General features: G+C 59.1%; 2 protein-coding genes across 2 annotated transcripts; both read right to left on the bottom strand.

Annotated features, from left to right (window-relative positions):
• Window positions 1–5,789: 5,789 nt before the first annotated feature.
• On the bottom strand, window positions 5,790–10,288 carry LOC140662327 (1-acyl-sn-glycerol-3-phosphate acyltransferase alpha-like). The gene is made up of 6 exons (XM_072885668.1): window positions 9,932–10,288; window positions 7,373–7,506; window positions 6,893–7,068; window positions 6,660–6,755; window positions 6,345–6,417; window positions 5,790–6,150 (listed from the first exon to the last, which is right to left on the bottom strand). Exons 1-6 carry the CDS (start codon window positions 10,117–10,119, stop codon window positions 5,909–5,911), a joined length of 909 nt encoding a protein of 302 aa, XP_072741769.1. The 5' UTR covers window positions 10,120–10,288; the 3' UTR covers window positions 5,790–5,908.
• A 2,769-nt stretch (window positions 10,289–13,057) lies between these two features.
• Window positions 13,058–17,308, bottom strand: PRR29 (proline rich 29). The gene is made up of 6 exons (XM_072886201.1): window positions 17,231–17,308; window positions 16,590–16,713; window positions 14,636–14,751; window positions 13,543–13,718; window positions 13,339–13,409; window positions 13,058–13,173 (listed from the first exon to the last, which is right to left on the bottom strand). The coding sequence occupies exons 1-6, from the start codon at window positions 17,306–17,308 to the stop codon at window positions 13,058–13,060; spliced, it is 681 nt and encodes a 226-aa protein (XP_072742302.1).
• Window positions 17,309–18,157: the final 849 nt, after the last annotated feature.

Consider the following 18,157-nt stretch of genomic DNA (forward strand, 5'->3'; position numbering starts at 1 on the left):
GGGAGCTGTAGCGTGAGCAGGACCACGCTCAGCCAAGATCTGCATGCTACCAAAATACCAAGCTTTACCCCAAAATGCCCCTCTTAATGGCTGCAAGCAAATAGAAGAGGCCACTCACAGCTGCGCTGTGCTGAAATTGGGCTTTTTTACTTGACCCTAAGGATGTGCCTAACAAGCCCTCCCAGGCAGATAGTGACTATTTATAACTAGATTCAAAGTCAGAAAGACCCGATAAGAAAAATAATTAGCTCTCCAGGCACTAATCAAGCACACTAACTAGTCTTAGGGAGGCAGAGAGTGGGGAAGGAGAGGTGGACAATGGAGGGATATCGGGGGGTGGGATGTTGGAAAGGGAAGAAACTCCTGATTAGCCTTCAGGACCTAAGGGATTGCTCCAGCAGTCGGGAGTAGAGGAAAAATGACACCAAAGCAAGTAAGGGCACAGAGCAGCTGATGCTTGTGGATGGGAAGGACAGAGACCCTGGGGACACCCGAGCAGAGCAGTTGTGCCACGTCCTCCGGGTGCCACCACCCCGGGACATCACCGAGCGGCTGCCAGCATGGCTGTGCTCACCGGTCCCCTCCTCCAGCAGCGATGCATTGGCATAGAGCCAATCCCTGTAGCGGAAGCTGGTCAGGTTGAAGGAAGCTACTGGCACCTCAGTGGAGAAGCAGCCGTTCCTCTGCGTCTGAAGGAGACAGTCACCCATGTTAGCAGCAGCCCTATGGCTGGGCCCTTGAGTGTCATCTGCTGTCATCCTTGGGCTCCCCGCTGCCGCTCTCCCCGCTGCTGCTGCCTCCCTCCATCCTGTCCTGCAACCCTTGGGTCCTGCAAACTTGCCCCCCAGGGCTGGTACCGCGCTCAGCCGTGCAGCTGGCTGTTCCATTCCTGCCCATCCTGGCCCGAGGACCACCCCAGGAGTTCCTGCTCAGCTCCTCTGCCCTCTTTGGGATGACTCTGGGTTTGCAGCACTTTCACATGAGAGCTGGATCACCTGGTGATGCCCGAATGATGCACCCGGCCATCATCAGCCCAAGCACCCCAAGATGGGGAAACATTCCAGGACCACCACCCATGTGCCTTCTCCCTCTCCTGCTGCCCTCACCTGGCCCCTAAACTCAACACAGGTCCTCGTAGATCCCTTCAGGACAAAAATATATTTGTGGGTCTGGCACAGCCTGGCCTCAGCTCTTCCCCGGAAAGTTTTCCCAGACCGGTACCTGTCAGAAGGGAGCAGGAAGGGGAGTGGATGGGGAGGCTGCCAGGGGAGCATCACCCTGGGAGCAGCCAGCCTTGCTGCTGGGACTGCTCTCTGGCTCACCGCCCACAGACGTCCAGCGGGATCTTCTTGTCCTTCACCGTCACAACGCGGGGCAGCCGGATCAGCACTTCAAACGGGGGCAGCCCTGGGGGGAGACCAGCAGGGAATGGGATTGTGCCCATTTCTTCCTTCGGGAGTTTCTTGCCATCCCATGCGATGGCTCCCAAACACCCTGTGTGGAGCCCAGCCTTCGTCCTCACGTACTGTAGTCCTCCACGCTGAAGGAGTGTCTCTTCCCCTCCACCTTGATGGTGTACGTGCCCATGGCCGGCTCTGCAGCCAGTGGGAAGGACAGGTCCACGATGCCCTGCCGCGGGCTCACCTCCCGCCACTCCGCCACATGGTTCCCGCTGGGACCCTGCACACAGGGACACGCGGCATCAGCCCTCGCTCACCGGGCTGAAGATGGGGTGCGCGGAGGTGGTGGTGGGTTGACAACCTCAAGGACTCACGTCACCCTGCGTATCCTCGCAAGAAGCAGAGGTTTTGCCCTGCCATCGCTCTCAGAGCGGCCCTGAGGGACCACCTCTCCAGAAGGAAAATTTTCCCCCAGGGGCTGTATTAGCTGAGCTCCAGCCTGGCTACAGCAGCCGGAGCTGGCAGGGGGATGCTCCAGCCTGGGCTGGGAGCTCAGGGGGTTCTCCAGATTGGGTCAAAGTCTCTGTGGCAATAGCCACTGCCGTCTTCACCTGTCCCTTAGCAGCATCTCCCCAGAGGAGCCCCTGTCTTGCAGGCAGACAGCAAGCTGACCCTGAGTGGGCTGGAAATGTGGACGAGGAACCCAAGCCCTTCTCCCCCCTCCTTGTAACTTCTCTCAGCACCAGCAGCGGGGATGTCCCTGCCCCTGCTCCTTGTCCCCAGCATCACACATGTGCTGGAGCCCTTTGCTCCTCCCAGGGGAGCTGACAGGCTGGCACAGGGTGACAACTCACCTGCACGGCCACCAAGGGAAGCTGCAAAGAAAGAGAGAAGAAGCATTTAGCGTGATCAAAGCACAGAGGGCTGAGCTTGTGGCTGAGCCGAGGGCTGAGCCTGTGGGATGGGGGTTGGCCCCTACAGAGCTGGTTGCTGGGCTGGGGGCTCGGCAGGGCTCGGAGCCGCCATCATTGCCTGGCTCCCGCTGCCATGTCCACAGCCGTTGCGCTGCCTTTTCCGAGCAGTGGGAAGCGAGCAGCGAGGCTGCGTTGTGCAAACAGCATTAGCTGTGCAATTGGGTCTGCCAGCACTGCCTGACACCAGGAGTCTAAAACCAGCAGGCGTTATAATGGTGCATAAAAGCTACACACGAGAGAAGACAGGCAAAGGGGTGCTGTAAAGGGAGTAAGTCATCTCCTGTGCCAGAGCCAAAAGCAAGGGGCTGTACCCTGGGCAATCAGGCAGGGAGCGCTGGGAAGAGCTGTGTCCCCCTCACACCCCACATCCCTTCGCTGTTTGGGGGATTCTCTCCCCGTACCCCATGCTCGTGGGGACACTGAATGCTGTGCCACTGCTGCTGAGACCGATTGTCGTGGGCACGTGGGGATCCTATTGCCTCTCTGCCCCCCCCCACCCTGTCCACCGACCCCATCTCACCTCCCTGTTGCTTGGAATGAAGTTTTGATCCAAACGGACAATTCGAAACTTCACTGGAGAGAGCAAAGGCAGGAGCAGGAGTGAGTGCTAGGGCCTGGGAGCCAAACCTGGGGATCCCATCCCAAGAACCTGCGAGCTCTTCCAGCAGCTCCTGCCCCTCACCAGTTTGTCCAGGCTTGTAGACATGCTTGTCTGTCTGCACCAAGGTCCCTGGCTCCAGGGCTTTCACCAGTACTTTCTTCTGCTCAGAGACCTGCAGGGAACCTCCCTGGATGGAGACGTGAAGATGTGCAACCTCGTAGATCCCTGCAGGAGAGGCAGAAATCTGCCCCCGGGGAAACAGCAGAAATGGTTACAAAGCCTTTATGTTGGATGCCAGTGAGACATCATACACGTCCCCCATCATCACCACCCCGTTGTCCCATGAAGGCACCAGGGAACTGGTGTGCATGGGAAGATGACACAGATACAGCCCCCAAAGCCCACGAGGTCCCCTCCCAGTTCCCCCAGCCCGGCTCCAGCAGTGGGTAGGGGCTGGATACCTCAGCCCTGCCGCGGGGCCGTGACTCACGTTGGGGAAGTAGGGCCAGTTCAGCTGGAGGATATCACTGCCCTGCTCCTCCAGGGTGACGTTGGGGATGCCGTGGCTGCTCGCTAGGTGGAGGGTCACCCGCACGGGCTCGTCCAGGTCCACGAGGTGGATGTGCACTTTGCCCGTGTACGGGTAGTAGAGCACGGGGGGGAAGAGCACCAGGTAGCGCCTGGGGAGGGGACACCTTGGTAGTGGAGGAGAGCAGGGACCCCCACCAAATCCCAGTGCTCCCCTCCACTCCAGACTCTCAAGATGGAGGGCACTTTTTTTCCAGCCCCGGATGCTCCCTGCGGCTATGCCACCCAGCCTTCCCAGCCAGCGCACAGACCAGAGCAAAGCCCAGTTTGCCTGAACACCCTTGAAAAGAGCAGAGGGGTCAATCTGCAGAGGGAGGAAAGGCTCTGCTCACCCACTGGCTTTTGTGTGAGGTTGCACCTACACCAAAGCAGCCCAGAGACACCAACCCCAGGTGCAAGTTCTCTATGGGGATGACCACCACCCCGAGCATTTCCACTTCGACCAGCGACCACAGTCATGGCAAGGATTGTCACACCACTGAGACCAAGCACCATCCCACCAGGCATGGACAGGCAGACACAGAGAGGACTTACGGCTTTGCAGACGCTCCGGATGCGAGGTATAAGATGCAAAGCAGCAGGCAGGGCAGGGCGGCTGCAGACCCCATGCTTGGAGGACCAGTGGAAGCAAGGTGGTCCCAGAGCCCCCGTGCTGAGTTTTCTTCCTTACCTCAAGCTTTCACCTCCCCCCTGGCAACAAGCAAAAGCCAGCGAGGTCTCTGGCTGGGACCCAGCCGTCCAGCTAGGACAATGTTTAACCACCAGACCCAAGCGTTGCTGGGTTCAAGGCCCTGGGCAGCCAAACCACACCCATGGTGGTGGGCACGTGGCGGGACTGCTGAGCCAGCTCAGGGCTGACAGACCAAGCTGCACCTAGAGAGCCCTGGCAGGAAGGAAGGGAATAAAGGGGCTTTCTGGGAAATGAGGTCCTTCATGTGCATGCTGCCCTTGACCACCTCCATGTGACAGCTCCTGATCCAGTGAGTTGTTACTCATGGGAAGCCTCTTTTCTGTTGCTAATATATTTGCCTAGCAGTATCTGTCTGGGCAGATGATTGCCACAGTTTTGCAGAATTTCCTCCATAACAAGCCAGCCACTCCCGAGAGCGGGAACAATGCCAAACTGGAGCGCGGCACCCTTGTTTGGCCACGGTTTGCACATCTTATTTGAAGATGGGAGGTGATGCCTGCCCACCCTGCTCCCAGCACGGGGGACAGCCATGCATCGCGTTTCACCCTGCCCTGCTGTCACCCTGGGGTGGCTGGGACAGGAGCTGCTCAGGTGGAAGGGAGCCAGCAGATGCCCAAAGCCCTGCCTGGCTGCAGGGAACAGGCCGGGGGAGATGGTAGCTGGTGGATGGGTCTGGTTGTGCCATGGTCCAGAGGCCACGGGGAGGTCCTTCCTGCTCCAGGTGGGCACAATCCAGGCACCTCTGCCCCCTGAGGGTTTTGGGCTTTAAGGGATGCTCTTCCTGTGCACTTACTGCTTGTCCCTAAGGCAGGGAGAGGTCTACCTCGGGGGCAGACCTACCCCACCAGCATAACGCTCACCCTGCCACGTGCTCCTCGCACCATCCAGCGCTGCACCCCATGGAGAAGCTGCGGTGTCCGCAGGGACGCTGTGCGTGCAGTGACGCAGGCTCCCTGCTTGGCCGTAAGGAGACGGATCCCCCTCCCCACGCTCCCCTCAGCGCCCCACGCGCAGGCAGGACACTGTGCACACACACCACCAGGTACGGACTGTTTAATCTTGCACCCTTGTCTCATAGTTCGGCATCAAGGATACTCTTCCCACGTGGTAATATCCCCTGGACCTCCTGCCCCCCACAAGCCAGACGCTGCACTCTGGACCCCTCCCCAGAGCTGGCTGCATCTCAACAGCATTGCCAGCTTGCAGCAGTCTCTGGAAGAAGCAACCCAGCAAACCCACAGGTGAACCCCACTGCAAGTCACTCTGTCAGGGGTGGAAAATGGTGCAGTGACCCCCCAGCCCTGCCTGGCACATCTCTCCCCCCTACCCAGTGTGCAGGCAGGAGCCATCCAGGCAGACAGGGCTTGCTACCCAGGGCCAGACACAGCACTGGGTCTGGGGGAGACAGGCAAGGCCCTGGGGAGGGGATGCACAGTCATAGCAAGGGGTTCTGGGGGCACCTTGCGCTGTTTTTGGGGTGCTGCCTGGACCCCATCGTGCACTGCTCTGCTTCCCCTTGCACCAAGGCACCGTCGGGCTCTTGCAGGCTGCCAGGGCGGTGGCAGGTCTGGTGGACACACCCGCAGGGGACAACGTGGACCAGCCTCTGGCCGTGCCACCTGCCTTACGTCCCCAAGGGGCTCGGTCCCTCTGCCTAATTGCTGGTCCTGGTTGCGTCCTCCTCGCGCTGCGGGCTGCCCGGCCCCCTGACAGCACCGGCCCCAGCACAGCGCGGGAGCAGAGGCTGCTCAGCGCGCTGGTCCCCACAGCGATTTGCAGACATCTCGTTGAGGACGTCAGCCATGGCCTGGCGGACAGACTCTGTCAGTTCGGGGACATCCTTTGGGCTCAGGCCCTGGGTTTCTACCTTGGGGAGGATTCGGATGGTGCACGTCCCTGGAGAGAGAAGGGAAAGGCCAGGGATGTTGTTAGATGAACCCACCAGGAACCAGGTCTTCCCACCAGCATCCACCACCACTAGCTGCCTCCCCACGCCTCAACACCCCACTAAGAGACCTCCAAGCCCCACGTGCCTCATCCCCACAGCCAGCCCTGCCTTTTGGCAATGGGGCTTCTTGTCTATCACTTACCAGAGGTGAATTTCTTATCCTTGGAGCTGAAGAAGTCCCAGTATGGGGAGATCACAATGGGGAAAATGGGAACCTGTAGGAGATGGAAGGCCAGGGGTGTCCTCCATACAGACTTCCTCCCCAGGTGGGACTCCAGCTCCTGCCGTGCCCCAGGCTTCAGCAGGTCTCCATCCCTTCCTTGGGTCCTGCACAGCAGAGTGCCTGTCCCTGGGGACTGCAGACCCCAAAAGACCCTAATGTCCCCCATCCCGCTGCCCCAGGGTGCACGCCCACCCTACTCTGTCAAGGGCAAGTGGAGGGGGAGGACGGCCTTACCTGAGCCTGCACGGCCAAGTGGAAAGCCCCACGCTTGAAGGGCAGCATGGATTTGTTCTGGTTCCTGGTGCCTTCAGGGAAAATCAACACTCGGAGCTGCACGGGACAGGAAGAGATGTGAGCACGGACCCCGACCAGAGCACCCTGGGACCCGCTATGTCAGTCCTCCCCGCATCCCCCTTCCCCATCGGTGTTTGCTCCCCAACTCCCCCCTGCTGCCAGCTCCCCCTCACATTTTCACGCTGCATGGTCCTGGCTGTCTGGGAGATGACATCGATCGCATCTTCTCTTTTGTGACGGTCGATGAAGATCATGCCACTTAGCCAGCAGGCCCACCCCACGGTGCCCATGTACATGAGCTCCTTCTTGGCGATGGGCACGCAGCGGTCAGGAATGACCTCCACCATGCCTGGAGGATGGATAGGAGAGGAAAGGATCCATCCCTGCCCAATGGCACCCAGAACCAATCAGCCCTGTGGCTGCAGTGGCCTGGCATCATCTTCCATTGTCCCAACCCTCTCTCTGCAGCACACCCATAGCCCTGAGCTCCTGTCCCACCAGCTCTTCTGGCCTACGCCTGCCACACTGTCCTGAACAAATCCTGGTGCTGGCTGCACTGGGACCCCCAGGGTGAGCCTGGTCCACTCCTGCAGAACCCCAAAGGCTGCCTGTGCAGTGATGAGCCCCCCTCCCCCCCGCTCCCTTGCACGTACCCATGAGGTCAAGGCAAGCTTGGTGGTTGCAAACTATCACATAGGGCTCCTTGATGTTCAGATGCTCGGAGCCCCACACCTGCATCTTGATGCCACAGAAGTGTTTGAGGGGCAGCATCGCAGCACGCAGGAGCCTAGGGCAGAGGAACACATGTGGGGAGCGCATCGACACAGAGTGGGGCTGCTCGATTTTTCCCAGCCCTTCACAATCACTCAGGGAGCGAGGTGCAAGATGGGCCAGGCTATATCTGGTCTACATGAGCAAATAGCGTGTCCTGAGGTGGACCTGTGTTCAGTTTCAGTGATGCTTTGCTTTTCTAAGTGCATTTGTAGCCTGCATAGCTCAGAGCTAACCTTGTAACCACCCGCAAGATGAGACCAGCTGCTGTCTCAGTAGTACAAAGTCTGCATTGGAGCTGCTGATGAAGAGCAGCCAGCACAAGCTGGTGGGAGAAAAAAAAAAAACAGGCTTTTTGATGTCCAGGGATGATGGGAAAGCAAGAAGGGAAGGGATGGGATGCCTGCCTGCAGCCAAGGTGCAAATCATCACATCCCAGTGAGGACAACTGCCTCCGTCCAGGTGAGCCTCACCCTGAGGCTCCCCCGTGTGCACAGCTGGATCTGTGTGCGCGGGCTGGAAACCCGGACACCAGGCTCGCAGCCTGCGCTGCAGATACCTAAAGTCAGAGGAGCTGGATCACAGCCGAGAGGTGCTGAGCGGTAGATGGATGAACACTGAAGATGGACGTGCAGAGGAACAGTCTTGAGACAGGCAGGTCTACAGGGTTGCGGATGTCTCCAGGGACTGTCCCTGCAGAGCAGCCAAAGGGCAGTGCTGCAGGCACCAAGCTTGGTGTTGCAGGTGGACAGGGAAGAGAGCAGGGAAGGGAAAACCAACTCAGCTTCATTCATTAGAGGAAATCACAAAAAATAGCTTCACTGGACCTGCAGTGTTGGAAAGAGATGGAGGTTTCATCTGTGCAGATGGAAGGGAGAACAAGGAAGAGTGGTGTCACCATCCAGGGAGGGTTGGACAGGAAGGGAAACATCAGGATGGCAGTGCTGATGAATGGTGACGCTCAGTATGAGAATAACGAGAGGAATGGAGGGAGGATGGAGCAATGGGGATTGCGGCACCCATAGTGGAGGTAAAAAGCCAGTACGCTCTCGGTGTTGAAATGGGGCACTCTGCAACCCACAGCATGAAGAGTACCCGTGCCAGGGTCCACACATCTGGCAGCAATTGGTCCCAGGGAGCCCACAGGGGACAGGGCAGGGGACAGGGCTTTCAGCAAGAGCTCAGCACCAGGTAGGGATGAGAAGAAGTTTGGGAGGAGAGAGTAGAGGCAGGCACAGAGGGAGAAGGAGGCACGATGCTTAGAGGGTCCATTGTATCAGAAGACCACCCATCCCTTGGGAGACGCAGACTCATAGATCCCTGTGTCTGCAGAGAAGCAAAACACTTGTGGCAATGCCCCAAAGCCAGGACTAATGACAGGAACATGCTCCAAGCTGGAGGCTTTGGGATTTGGAGGCTGAGGAGGAAACGGATGCAGCAGAGGATGGCTGCAAGGTGTTGGTGGGACAAGATAAGGCAGCATGAGTCACCGCCACGTCACACCAGGTATTTCCACTAAGCCGGAAGCGTTTGCGCCAGGGCTTGGAGCACCTCCGGATGCGTGCGTGTGTGCACAGCATTTCTGCACAGAAAGGACGAGGGAGAGAGGCTACACAATGGACTGATAACATCAAACCTCTGACCACACTCCTGCTGAGGGCCCAGAATCCATCAGCACAAACACATGATGGCTTGAGCTCAGCAAATACCGCAAGCTCAGACATTTTTCACTCTGACATAATTATATCCCTTCTGGTATGCTATCATGCCCAGGAATCCAGTAACAAGATTGCAACATCCTTGAAAGCAACCAGACCTTCCTCTCATGTTGCACAGCGATGTTATCTCGGCTGCCACCACCCTTGAGCACAGCTGACAGCACCAGCGCACGACTCGCCGGGACATGACTGCGCCATGCCCGACAGCTGATGACACTGAGACATCCCAAAATCCCTCTGCCAAAGCGCGGTCCCGGGGGCTCCCGCTGAGCGAGACCTGGCTGCACTGCCAGGGAGCCGGCAATGTGTCTGCATTTGCATCCTGCTAATGATTGTATCTCCAGCCTTTGCCAAACCTCCCCATCACCCACCCAACTGACGACCCCAACGTTGTGATGACCAAGAATGATCCTTTTACGCTACTTCATCCTCCAAGGAACCCTAGTCCCGACCCAGCTGGCCACCTCCATCATGGCATAACCCTCCCTGGGCATGGCCATCACCTCTTCACCACACCGCAAGATGCGGATGCGCCCTTCATTGCCACATGGACATGACCACAGCCCTCGCTGTGGCCCCAGGGCTCAACCACCGTCCGTAACACAGCTGTGGGTATGCTCAGAGCAGGAGAGAGCATGTGTCCACAAGACCACATAAGCTCCTCCATCGCAGCCAAGCCCCAGCCATCTCCACATCAGAAGCACATCCCCAGGCCGTACTCACTTCATGTTCTCCACGGAGCGTCCCCGAAGAGCCACAAAGGGGGACAGGAGGGTGGCCATGGCCACGATCCAGCAGTTGAAGAAGGCCATCTTGCAGAAGTACTGGAAGGTCCCATTGTACCGGTAAAGCAGCAGGGCTGCCAAGGGGAGGAGGAGCAGCAGCCCATGGAGCAGGACCACCTCCATCATGCTGCCCCAGCAGGAGGGTGCTGGGGACCTCAGCCCGCGTCTGCGGGAGCAGGGCGAGTGGAGCAGGGGATGCCAAGGAGCGTGGCAGGTGAATCAGGTGTATCAGCAAAGCAGCGTGTGGGCGTTTGGGGCTGGTCCAGGGGAAGGTGCTGCGTGTATCTCATCCTGTACAGAGGCTTGAGGATGGACTGGCTCAGACAGGAGGCAGGCTACCCCACCAAGGGTGGAGAGTGGTGGTGAGTCAATGCCAGGGACCCTGGGTCACCCAAGGCGTCACTGCTGGTAAGTGCCCTCCTGGGCTGCTAAAAGCCATTGCAGTGCCTCCGACTTCATGTGATCAGATCTGTTGCCCACAAAGTGTCCATGCTCTGGGACCTCTCCTGGCCACAGGGACCTCAACCCTGGGAAAGGGGGAATCTCAGCTGGTCGGGACAGCAGGATCTAGTTCTGGTCCATGCCCTTCATGCCGGCAAGGCTTGTCACAGATGCCTGTTGGCATCGTGGCCAATCCCCAAACCTCACCTTACAGAGTGTCAGGTTATGGGAGAAGATCTCCCTGCCTGGGTCTGCAGCAGGCATGTGGTGCCAGTGCTCCCCATTTCTCTGCTCCCCTCCAGCTTGGGCTGCAGGAGCCCCTCTGCCCTTCCCCTCCCAGGGCCCAGCATCTGTCACCAAGGTCCAAGCAATGCCACAGGGGTCTGAGCCCTGCCACCGCTTCCCTGCTCCTACCCTGGCCCGAAGGAGATGCCAGCCCTCGCCCCAGTTGGCAGCCAGGGGCTGCATTGCATTAGGTGTTTACATAGGTGCAATTAGTATGCACAGGGCTGTAATTAGCCTCTCTTCCCGCTCTGTTGCTTTCGCACTGGACACACAGGCTCCAGGCCAACTCTGCGTTGTCCTGCGGAAACTCTGGTCTTGCTTTTAAAAAGCAAGCGCTTGTCATTGCAGAGATAACTCTGGCCTGGTCTCAGCCACCAGCAGCATCTCCCAGCCCAGCTGTTTCCATGGCCCAAGCCCTGCCAGGGGCATCCGCATGCTGCTGCTCAGACCCATCGGGTCGTCTCTGACCCTTGGGACGGGAGCCTGCGAGCAGAGAGGTCCACTCATGCCTTCCCATAACAGCCCCACCAGGGCTCTGGGGCAGGCAGTCCCATTATACTGTGCTGGGGAGAGGCATCACACCACCTGGGTCAAACCCAGCAGCCCTGCCCCTCGTCTGACACAGCCTACCTTCAGCAAAACCACTCCGCATCTCCCCTGCTCCATTCCCCTCCATGCCCATGGCTGCTCTTTCCACCCACACCTTCTCCCTGTCCCTGCTGATGTGGGTGCAAGCAGATGGCTTTGGGCTCCCGGCTGTGCAATGCTCTCCATGCTGCCAGCCAAAGGGTGCTCCTGTTCAACCAGCATGACCCAGAGAGGGCTCCAAGGGTTGCTTCCACCATGGATGTTGCAATCCCCATTGCTTCATCCTCCTATTCCTCTCCTTATTCTCATATTCAAGCTAAGATTGAGCCATAGCTTGAGCCCACCCTGCCTGTCCATCCCATCCCTAGGTGACGCCTCTCCTCCTTCTTCCCTTTCTGTCTACACAGATATGGAAACCTTTGTGCACCAGCCTGGTTTCCCATCAAACTCAGCTCAGCTTGTGGATGGTCTCCTTCACTTCTGCTCCTGCTGCTCTGCCCAGCTAGCGTTGCAGCCTCTCAGGGTGCTCCCAGATGGAGATGTGCCTTCATGCCGCAACCCAACGTGGCTCTTTTGCTCCACATTGAGGAGCTGCTTCTCCAGCTTCAGCAGGAGCCGGGGTGAGCTTTGCTGCAGGGGAAGAGCTGCCTGTGCCAGAGCACAGCTTAGTCCTGGGCTCGGGGAGGATGACCCCTCCTTTCCATAGGGACCCCGGAGGAGAGACAGGGCAGTCCTCGTGCCCGATGGGGGCAGAAGGAGGGGATTTAAGGTGCAACTGCCTGGGCACCATCTTTCTGCATGCTCTGAGCTCCAGATGACCACCAGCCCTGAAGTCTCGTGCTAGGAGCTCTGCTCTCAAGGCAAAGCCTCCTGATAACTGGCCTGTAACCCACTGGGGTCAGAGCAGGGCTGTCACCCCCAAGTGGGGCTGGGGAGGCAGCAGAGGCAGAGGACAGCTTCCAGCACCCAAAATGCATCTGCCCCTTTATTCCTGGTGAGCAGAGGGGACACTGAGTCCTGGGGAACCCCATGCTCACCCATGCTGCATCCTCTTCATCAGGCTGCTGCCCTGACCGCATCCACATCAGGAACAAGCTGCAGGCCAGATCCAGCTCTCCCCATGCTGTGCTCAGCCAGGAGCATCCCACCCTGCTTCCCAGCATCAACCATCAGCAACTCCCTATATTGCCCCAGCACCCACATCAGGCACCAATATACCCCCCCCACCGGGTGCAAGAGGCTCACACACACACACCCTCCCCCCCCCCCCCCCCCAACTTGGAGAGAGCCCTGCACTCAGGCACGAAGCCAGCAGTCTGGATAATTACAGATGCTTAATTAGTGACAGCAGGGCACTTCCTTAACAAAGCAAATTAATTACAGACAATGTGCTGTATTGAGATCTGAAGGGACTAATGAAGACCAGGACCACCTGGGCTGGTATCACCCACCCCCCCACCCACAGGGACACAGCACAGCTCATGCCACAGAGTCCTCACGGCTTGGCAGAGACACGTTGTCCAGCCAGGACTGGGATGTCACTACTAACCTGCTGGGGACAAGCCCTCTGCAGAGCATGGAGGCAAAGCCTGCCCCTGTTTGGGGTCACGCTGTCACCTGGGTTTGGTGACAGGCTTCATGACACCCCCTGCCTCCGGGTGGCTCATGGGGAGGAAGCCAATGTGCCCAGCAAAATGCATTTTGCTGGGCACGTTGGCTTCCTCCCCACGACCCACCCCGAAACTGGGTATCATGGAGCACCCATGCTCAGCACCTGCAGGATCTTCTGGGGTCGAGGGCTGGGACGTGCAGGAGAAACCAACTTGGGAAGCATGGAGCTCCTCTCCTCCACCACATCGTAGTACTCTGCGGAGAGAAAAGGGGACCTGGAGGATGAGCAAGGGCTACCCCAGGATCCAATGGACGGAGGGAACAGGGAGGGCTCAGCCTTTGACCGGGGGCTGCCCGGTTGATGCACACCTGAGGGCAAGATGTCCCTCATGGAGGGACATGGGGAGAACGTGTCCTTACCCGATGCCGGTGGGACGTTGGCTCCCACAGTCCCCGTGGCGCTGGGGGGTGGAGGAGGGGGCACCGCGCTGCTGGAGAGGAGCAAGGACAGGAGTAAGTGCTGGCCTAGCATTGTGTCCCAGCTTGGGCTGGAAGTCCTGTTACACCAGGGGCTGCAGGGACACAGCCCTGCGCCGGGTGGCACAAAGCAGTGCCCTCACTCACACATCCCCGTCCTCAGCTAGTGAGCCTGTGCCCAGGTACCGCACGGCCGCCGGCCCCTGATCCTGCACCGGGACCAGCCACGCCAGGATAGGAGCAGGACCGGGGTAGGGGACGTAGTGATGGTGGAAGACCACAGCCTCCTCTTCCTCTCCGGTCTGCAAAGGCACCGCCATCGCCTGCGGGTAGGAACAAAAGGCAGGGCTGTGCCGGGCCCCTTTTGGCAGTCATCTCCCTGGGGCACTGCTCCCCAAAGCACCAGCGAGAGAGCTCCCACAGAGCCGCGCTTGGCTGCGATGCCACGGCTCTCCCAGGGTCCGGCTGGGTGGGCTCGATCCCACACAAAGTCCTGCGGTCGGCCAGTGTGGGAACCCCGCTGCTGGGGACATGGGGAGGTGGCAGCCCCACAGATGGGGCCTCAAAACGCTGCTGGGAAGAGACCGTTTGATCTGGCCGCTGAGATGCGACAGGCAGGGTCCAGTCGTGGCCAGCGTGGTGAACTGGTGGGCACTGGGCGGGCGGCGCAGGAGGGTGCGTGTCTAGAGATGCCAGCTGGCAGCGAGCAAGGCAGCTGCCCGCAGCCCAGCTCTCACCCCCGCTGAGAAACCAGCATTTGTTTCCCCCCACGGAGATGAAATGTTTAATATGATTTTGGTTCGAGATGGACTTTTAAATTAAAGCCCTTGCAGAGCCATCCTGCCTAATGAATAGTGTTCAGCCTCGCTGCTCGGCCGCCGCAGCCCAGCGCTGCACCGTGCCTGCGCCGCAGCACACAGGGAGGGTCCTGACTCTTCCCAGCTGGGCTAAATCGCCTCCGGGCAGCCTGGATGTGATCTGTGCTGGCAGAGCTGGGGGTCAAACAAGCACAAAGAGCCCCAAAACCCCAAGGGGCTGTAGAGCCTGGACTGAGAAGGGCTGAGACCACCCAGCTTCTGCGCTCGGAGGGGTCCCATGCTGTGCCGAAGCAGGACACAGGCATCCTGCTCTCCGGAGCAGCTCTGGAAAGGTCCCTTTGCCCACCTCTTTGGTCCTTTTGGTCCTTTGGTCCTCTTTGGTCCTATGGTCCCTTTGCCCATCCAGCACCCCTGACCCCTACCTGGGCAGCAGCTGGGGACGGCCCGAACCCGAAGGACGTCAGTGCCGACACAGCCAGGCTGTTCATCACCACCTGGTGCATTTGGGAGTTTTGAATCATCATCAACTCGATTAAATCTGCCGGAGAGTAAGGGATTCCGTGTCAGAGAGAGATCAGAGCAAGGGCATGAGAAATATGGCCATGGGATGAGTGCCTGGGATGGGGCGGCACCAAGGCTTGTCCCTGTGCCCAAGTGGTGGGAGCTAAGCCAAACTCCCCCCACCCCAGTTTGGAATGCCCATGTGGCACTTAAAAATTATTTTGCTTGGATAAAGCTTTAAAATAGCCATATTTCAGCCTTTTCTTATTTGCAAATGTAATTAAACATCTGGTCTGGCTTGCTGAAGGCTGCTCACAAAAGGTGATTAGTGGTGCTGGAGGCATCAGACTTTCCGCCCATTCGGAGGAGAATTGCTCCAGTCCTGGCAGCGCTCAGCGGCTTGGCAAGCCTCTGCCTTGGCACCAGGCGGCAGAGCCAGCGTCCTGGGGGTGGCACCACATGGCGAGCACGCCAGGGTCAGCTCCACTTTGCACCACGTCACGCACGGGGGAGCTCAGAAACCCCCCAAGGAGGCAGGAGCTGGGGCCGGACCATGGGGGCTGATCCCATCTCCAGTCCCAGGAGCAAGCACCTATGGAGCTGGGTCCAGGAGAGGAGCAGGCTGGGGATGCTTGGTTCCTCCCCAGCCCCTGCCTGGCTCCGCATGAGGAGCTGGGACCCAGAGCAGCCATGCACATACAGGTTAGCGTCCCAGTCCCTTGGCTGGATGCCCAAGCTGCGGAGCGGCTGCTGAGGGCAATCCGGCTGCAGGGGAAGCACAGCGTTTGGCTCTGCATCCCCATTAAAACATCCCCATTTGCCGCAGGCGTGAAGTTCCCCTGCAAAATGCCTGTAAACCTGCCGGAGGGGCTGCCTGCAAGATCCCGCTGGCTTTGTGCATGAGACCCGTGAGCTCCCGTTAGCTGGAGCCATGGGTAAAAAGCGGTTTGGGCATCCCCGTGTCCCACATGCCAGATCCCAAAATGCTTTCACAGCTGCAAGGACAGAGTCCCAGGGCACCCATGAGGCAGCCGACCCTCCAGCGAGGAGCATTACAGCACAACCCGGGAGGTGGCCGGAGCCAGAGCCGCAAGGAGGGAGCGGGCCAGCAGCCAGGCATTGAACTGGGAGGAGAAAGCACGCGAAGGGCTGGCGGCTCTTAATGGATCCCACCCGTCCCACTGGAAAGGCAGCCAGCCCCCACTGCAGGGCTGTGAGGGGCCGGGTTGGGGTCTCCGTTTTCTTCCCACACCAATTTTGATGTGCCCTTTCCTCTGTGTATTTTTAAGGCAGCTCAACATTCCCCCCTCCCCACAAGGCTGCACGGCTTCACCCACAGCGTGTCCTGGGGACCACAAGCCCCCCCCTGCCTCTGCTGTCTGCTCCCCCAGCCCAGATTGCTGGATCCTGGGTTGCACAAGGTTGGGTGAAGCCCCTGTAGACGGTTGGTCTTTGCTCCTGCCTGCTGCATCCCATGGGCTCTGGGGCTGGCGCGTGTCTCCCTCCGGTCCCACCTAGCATGGCCAAGGAGCACATATCACCCTGGCTTTCCCTGGTGAGGCTCCCTACACCCATGTGAAATGGGGTTTTGGAGAACAAAGAGAGGTGGCTTTCAAAAATAGTCCAAAACCATTCCCTGGGAGCATCCTGGTGTGGACAAAGCCAGCCCAGGCTTCAAGGTTGGTAAAATCACCAAAAATTGCATCTCATGGGGCAAAGCAGCTGTCAAAGCATGGTGTGGCCAGCCCTGTGAGGCTGCGGAGCCGGGTGCAGCCCCCCTGCCTGCCTCTCATACTGAAAAGGCTGGAAGAAAAAGAAGAGGATGAAGTTAAGCTGGTTTCAACTCTGACCTCTACGATGTCTACCGTCACGCACCTCCCCGGACGTGCGAGGGTCCGGCGGAGGGAGCCAGGGCAGCCACGGTCCTGGGGAGCTGCTGGAGGATCATCGCTGGCTGCTGGGGCACCGGCACGGCCCCACCAGATCTCCCAGGTAGGAGCTGAAAGGCAGGAGGGGAAGGAAAACCTCAGGGATCTCCCACTCTTGCTTTAATTTAGTGCCCTGTTATTGTATATTTTATTTATATTTTATTAATATTATATTTTAGTCCCCTGTGGCAGCTGGGGAGGAGAGGGGAGAGGAGCTAGTGGCAGGGAGGAGAGCAACACTGGTCCCGGGGGGAGCAGGGATGAGAGCCTCAGAGGAAGGGGTGGCTTGCACTGGCCCCCTTCTTTCCAGGGGTGCAGCCGTGCAAGCCTGGATGAATTGCACACCCGGCAAGTCCCAACCCCTGGGGACATGTCCCCATGCAGAAGTGGCCTTCCCCGGGGCCCCGGGGTCTGCAGGGAGCAGGGAGGCATTTTGCAATTTTGCATTTTGTCCCAGACCCCAGTGCCCACCCAAAACCCCGACCCCATCCCCTCTCTCCTCCCACCCCATCCCATGTTCCCCACCCTACCCCCGTGAGCCCTGATTATCCCATAAACCCAGAGACAGAGCTGCTCTCCAGGGCTTACCCCGTGCGGGATGACATACGTCCCTGCTGGGGTGTGTCCCCAGGCCCCTTGGGGGTCCCCCACTGACCCCACCTCCATGGCTCGGGCAGGCACAAGGGCGGTGGGGTGAGCAGAGCTGCTGCAGGCAGCAGGGCTTGTTGCTATAGCTGCTGGGGCTAAACAAACCCTCCCCGGAGGTCTGGCCAGCAGAGGAGCGTCCCTGGGCTGGTCTTCCCTGCAGTGTATCCCCAGCAGAACCGCCCCACTGCAAAAGGCTGTGGGGCAGGGATGGCTTGTGCCCCTCTGATGGCATTTCTGAGCCTGCAGGACAACCTTCCCTGCAGGGAAGTTAGCTGGGAGCAGGGGGCTGCAGGTTTTTCCAAGCCCTGCTACTGGTCCCAGTGGCAGGGGAGATCTGGTCCCAGTGCTGCAGCTGCTCAGCCCCACTGGCATTTCACAGGTTGTGGCTTTGGGAGCTTTCCTAAAATCCCAGGTCCCGCCATCCTGTGGTCTCCACAGCTCCCATCCATCGCAGCCAGTGGGAGACGGGTCTGCTCCTGCCCTGTGGCTTGTGCTCTCGGTGCCTCTGTTTCCCAGCGTTGGGGGCTGCATTTCTGAGCTGGGAGATATCTGGGGATACCGAGCCCAAACACAGCCACCCCGGGACAGAGCAAAGGTCGCTCCGCCGGGGGATAAGAGGGAAAACCTGTGATGACAGGTCCCTGCTACCTTCTCCTGAGCTTTGGCAATCTGGGGCCCTGGGACACCCCAAGCCAGAGGCGGTCCCGTCTTTAACAGCCTTTTCTTTCCAGTTTAAGGTCCATTGCCTTGCATTGGCTTCGAGCCCACTGCCAGGTCACCTCCCTGGGGCGGGAGGCAGAGAAATGGGAAAACAAGAAGCGGGGGGGGCCTGGTGGGATGTGCTTTCCCATCAGAGTGGCTCAGTCC

The sequence above is a fragment of the Ciconia boyciana genome, chromosome 22 (assembly GCF_034638445.1).
Source record: "Ciconia boyciana chromosome 22, ASM3463844v1, whole genome shotgun sequence".
NCBI lineage: Eukaryota > Metazoa > Chordata > Aves > Ciconiiformes > Ciconiidae > Ciconia > Ciconia boyciana.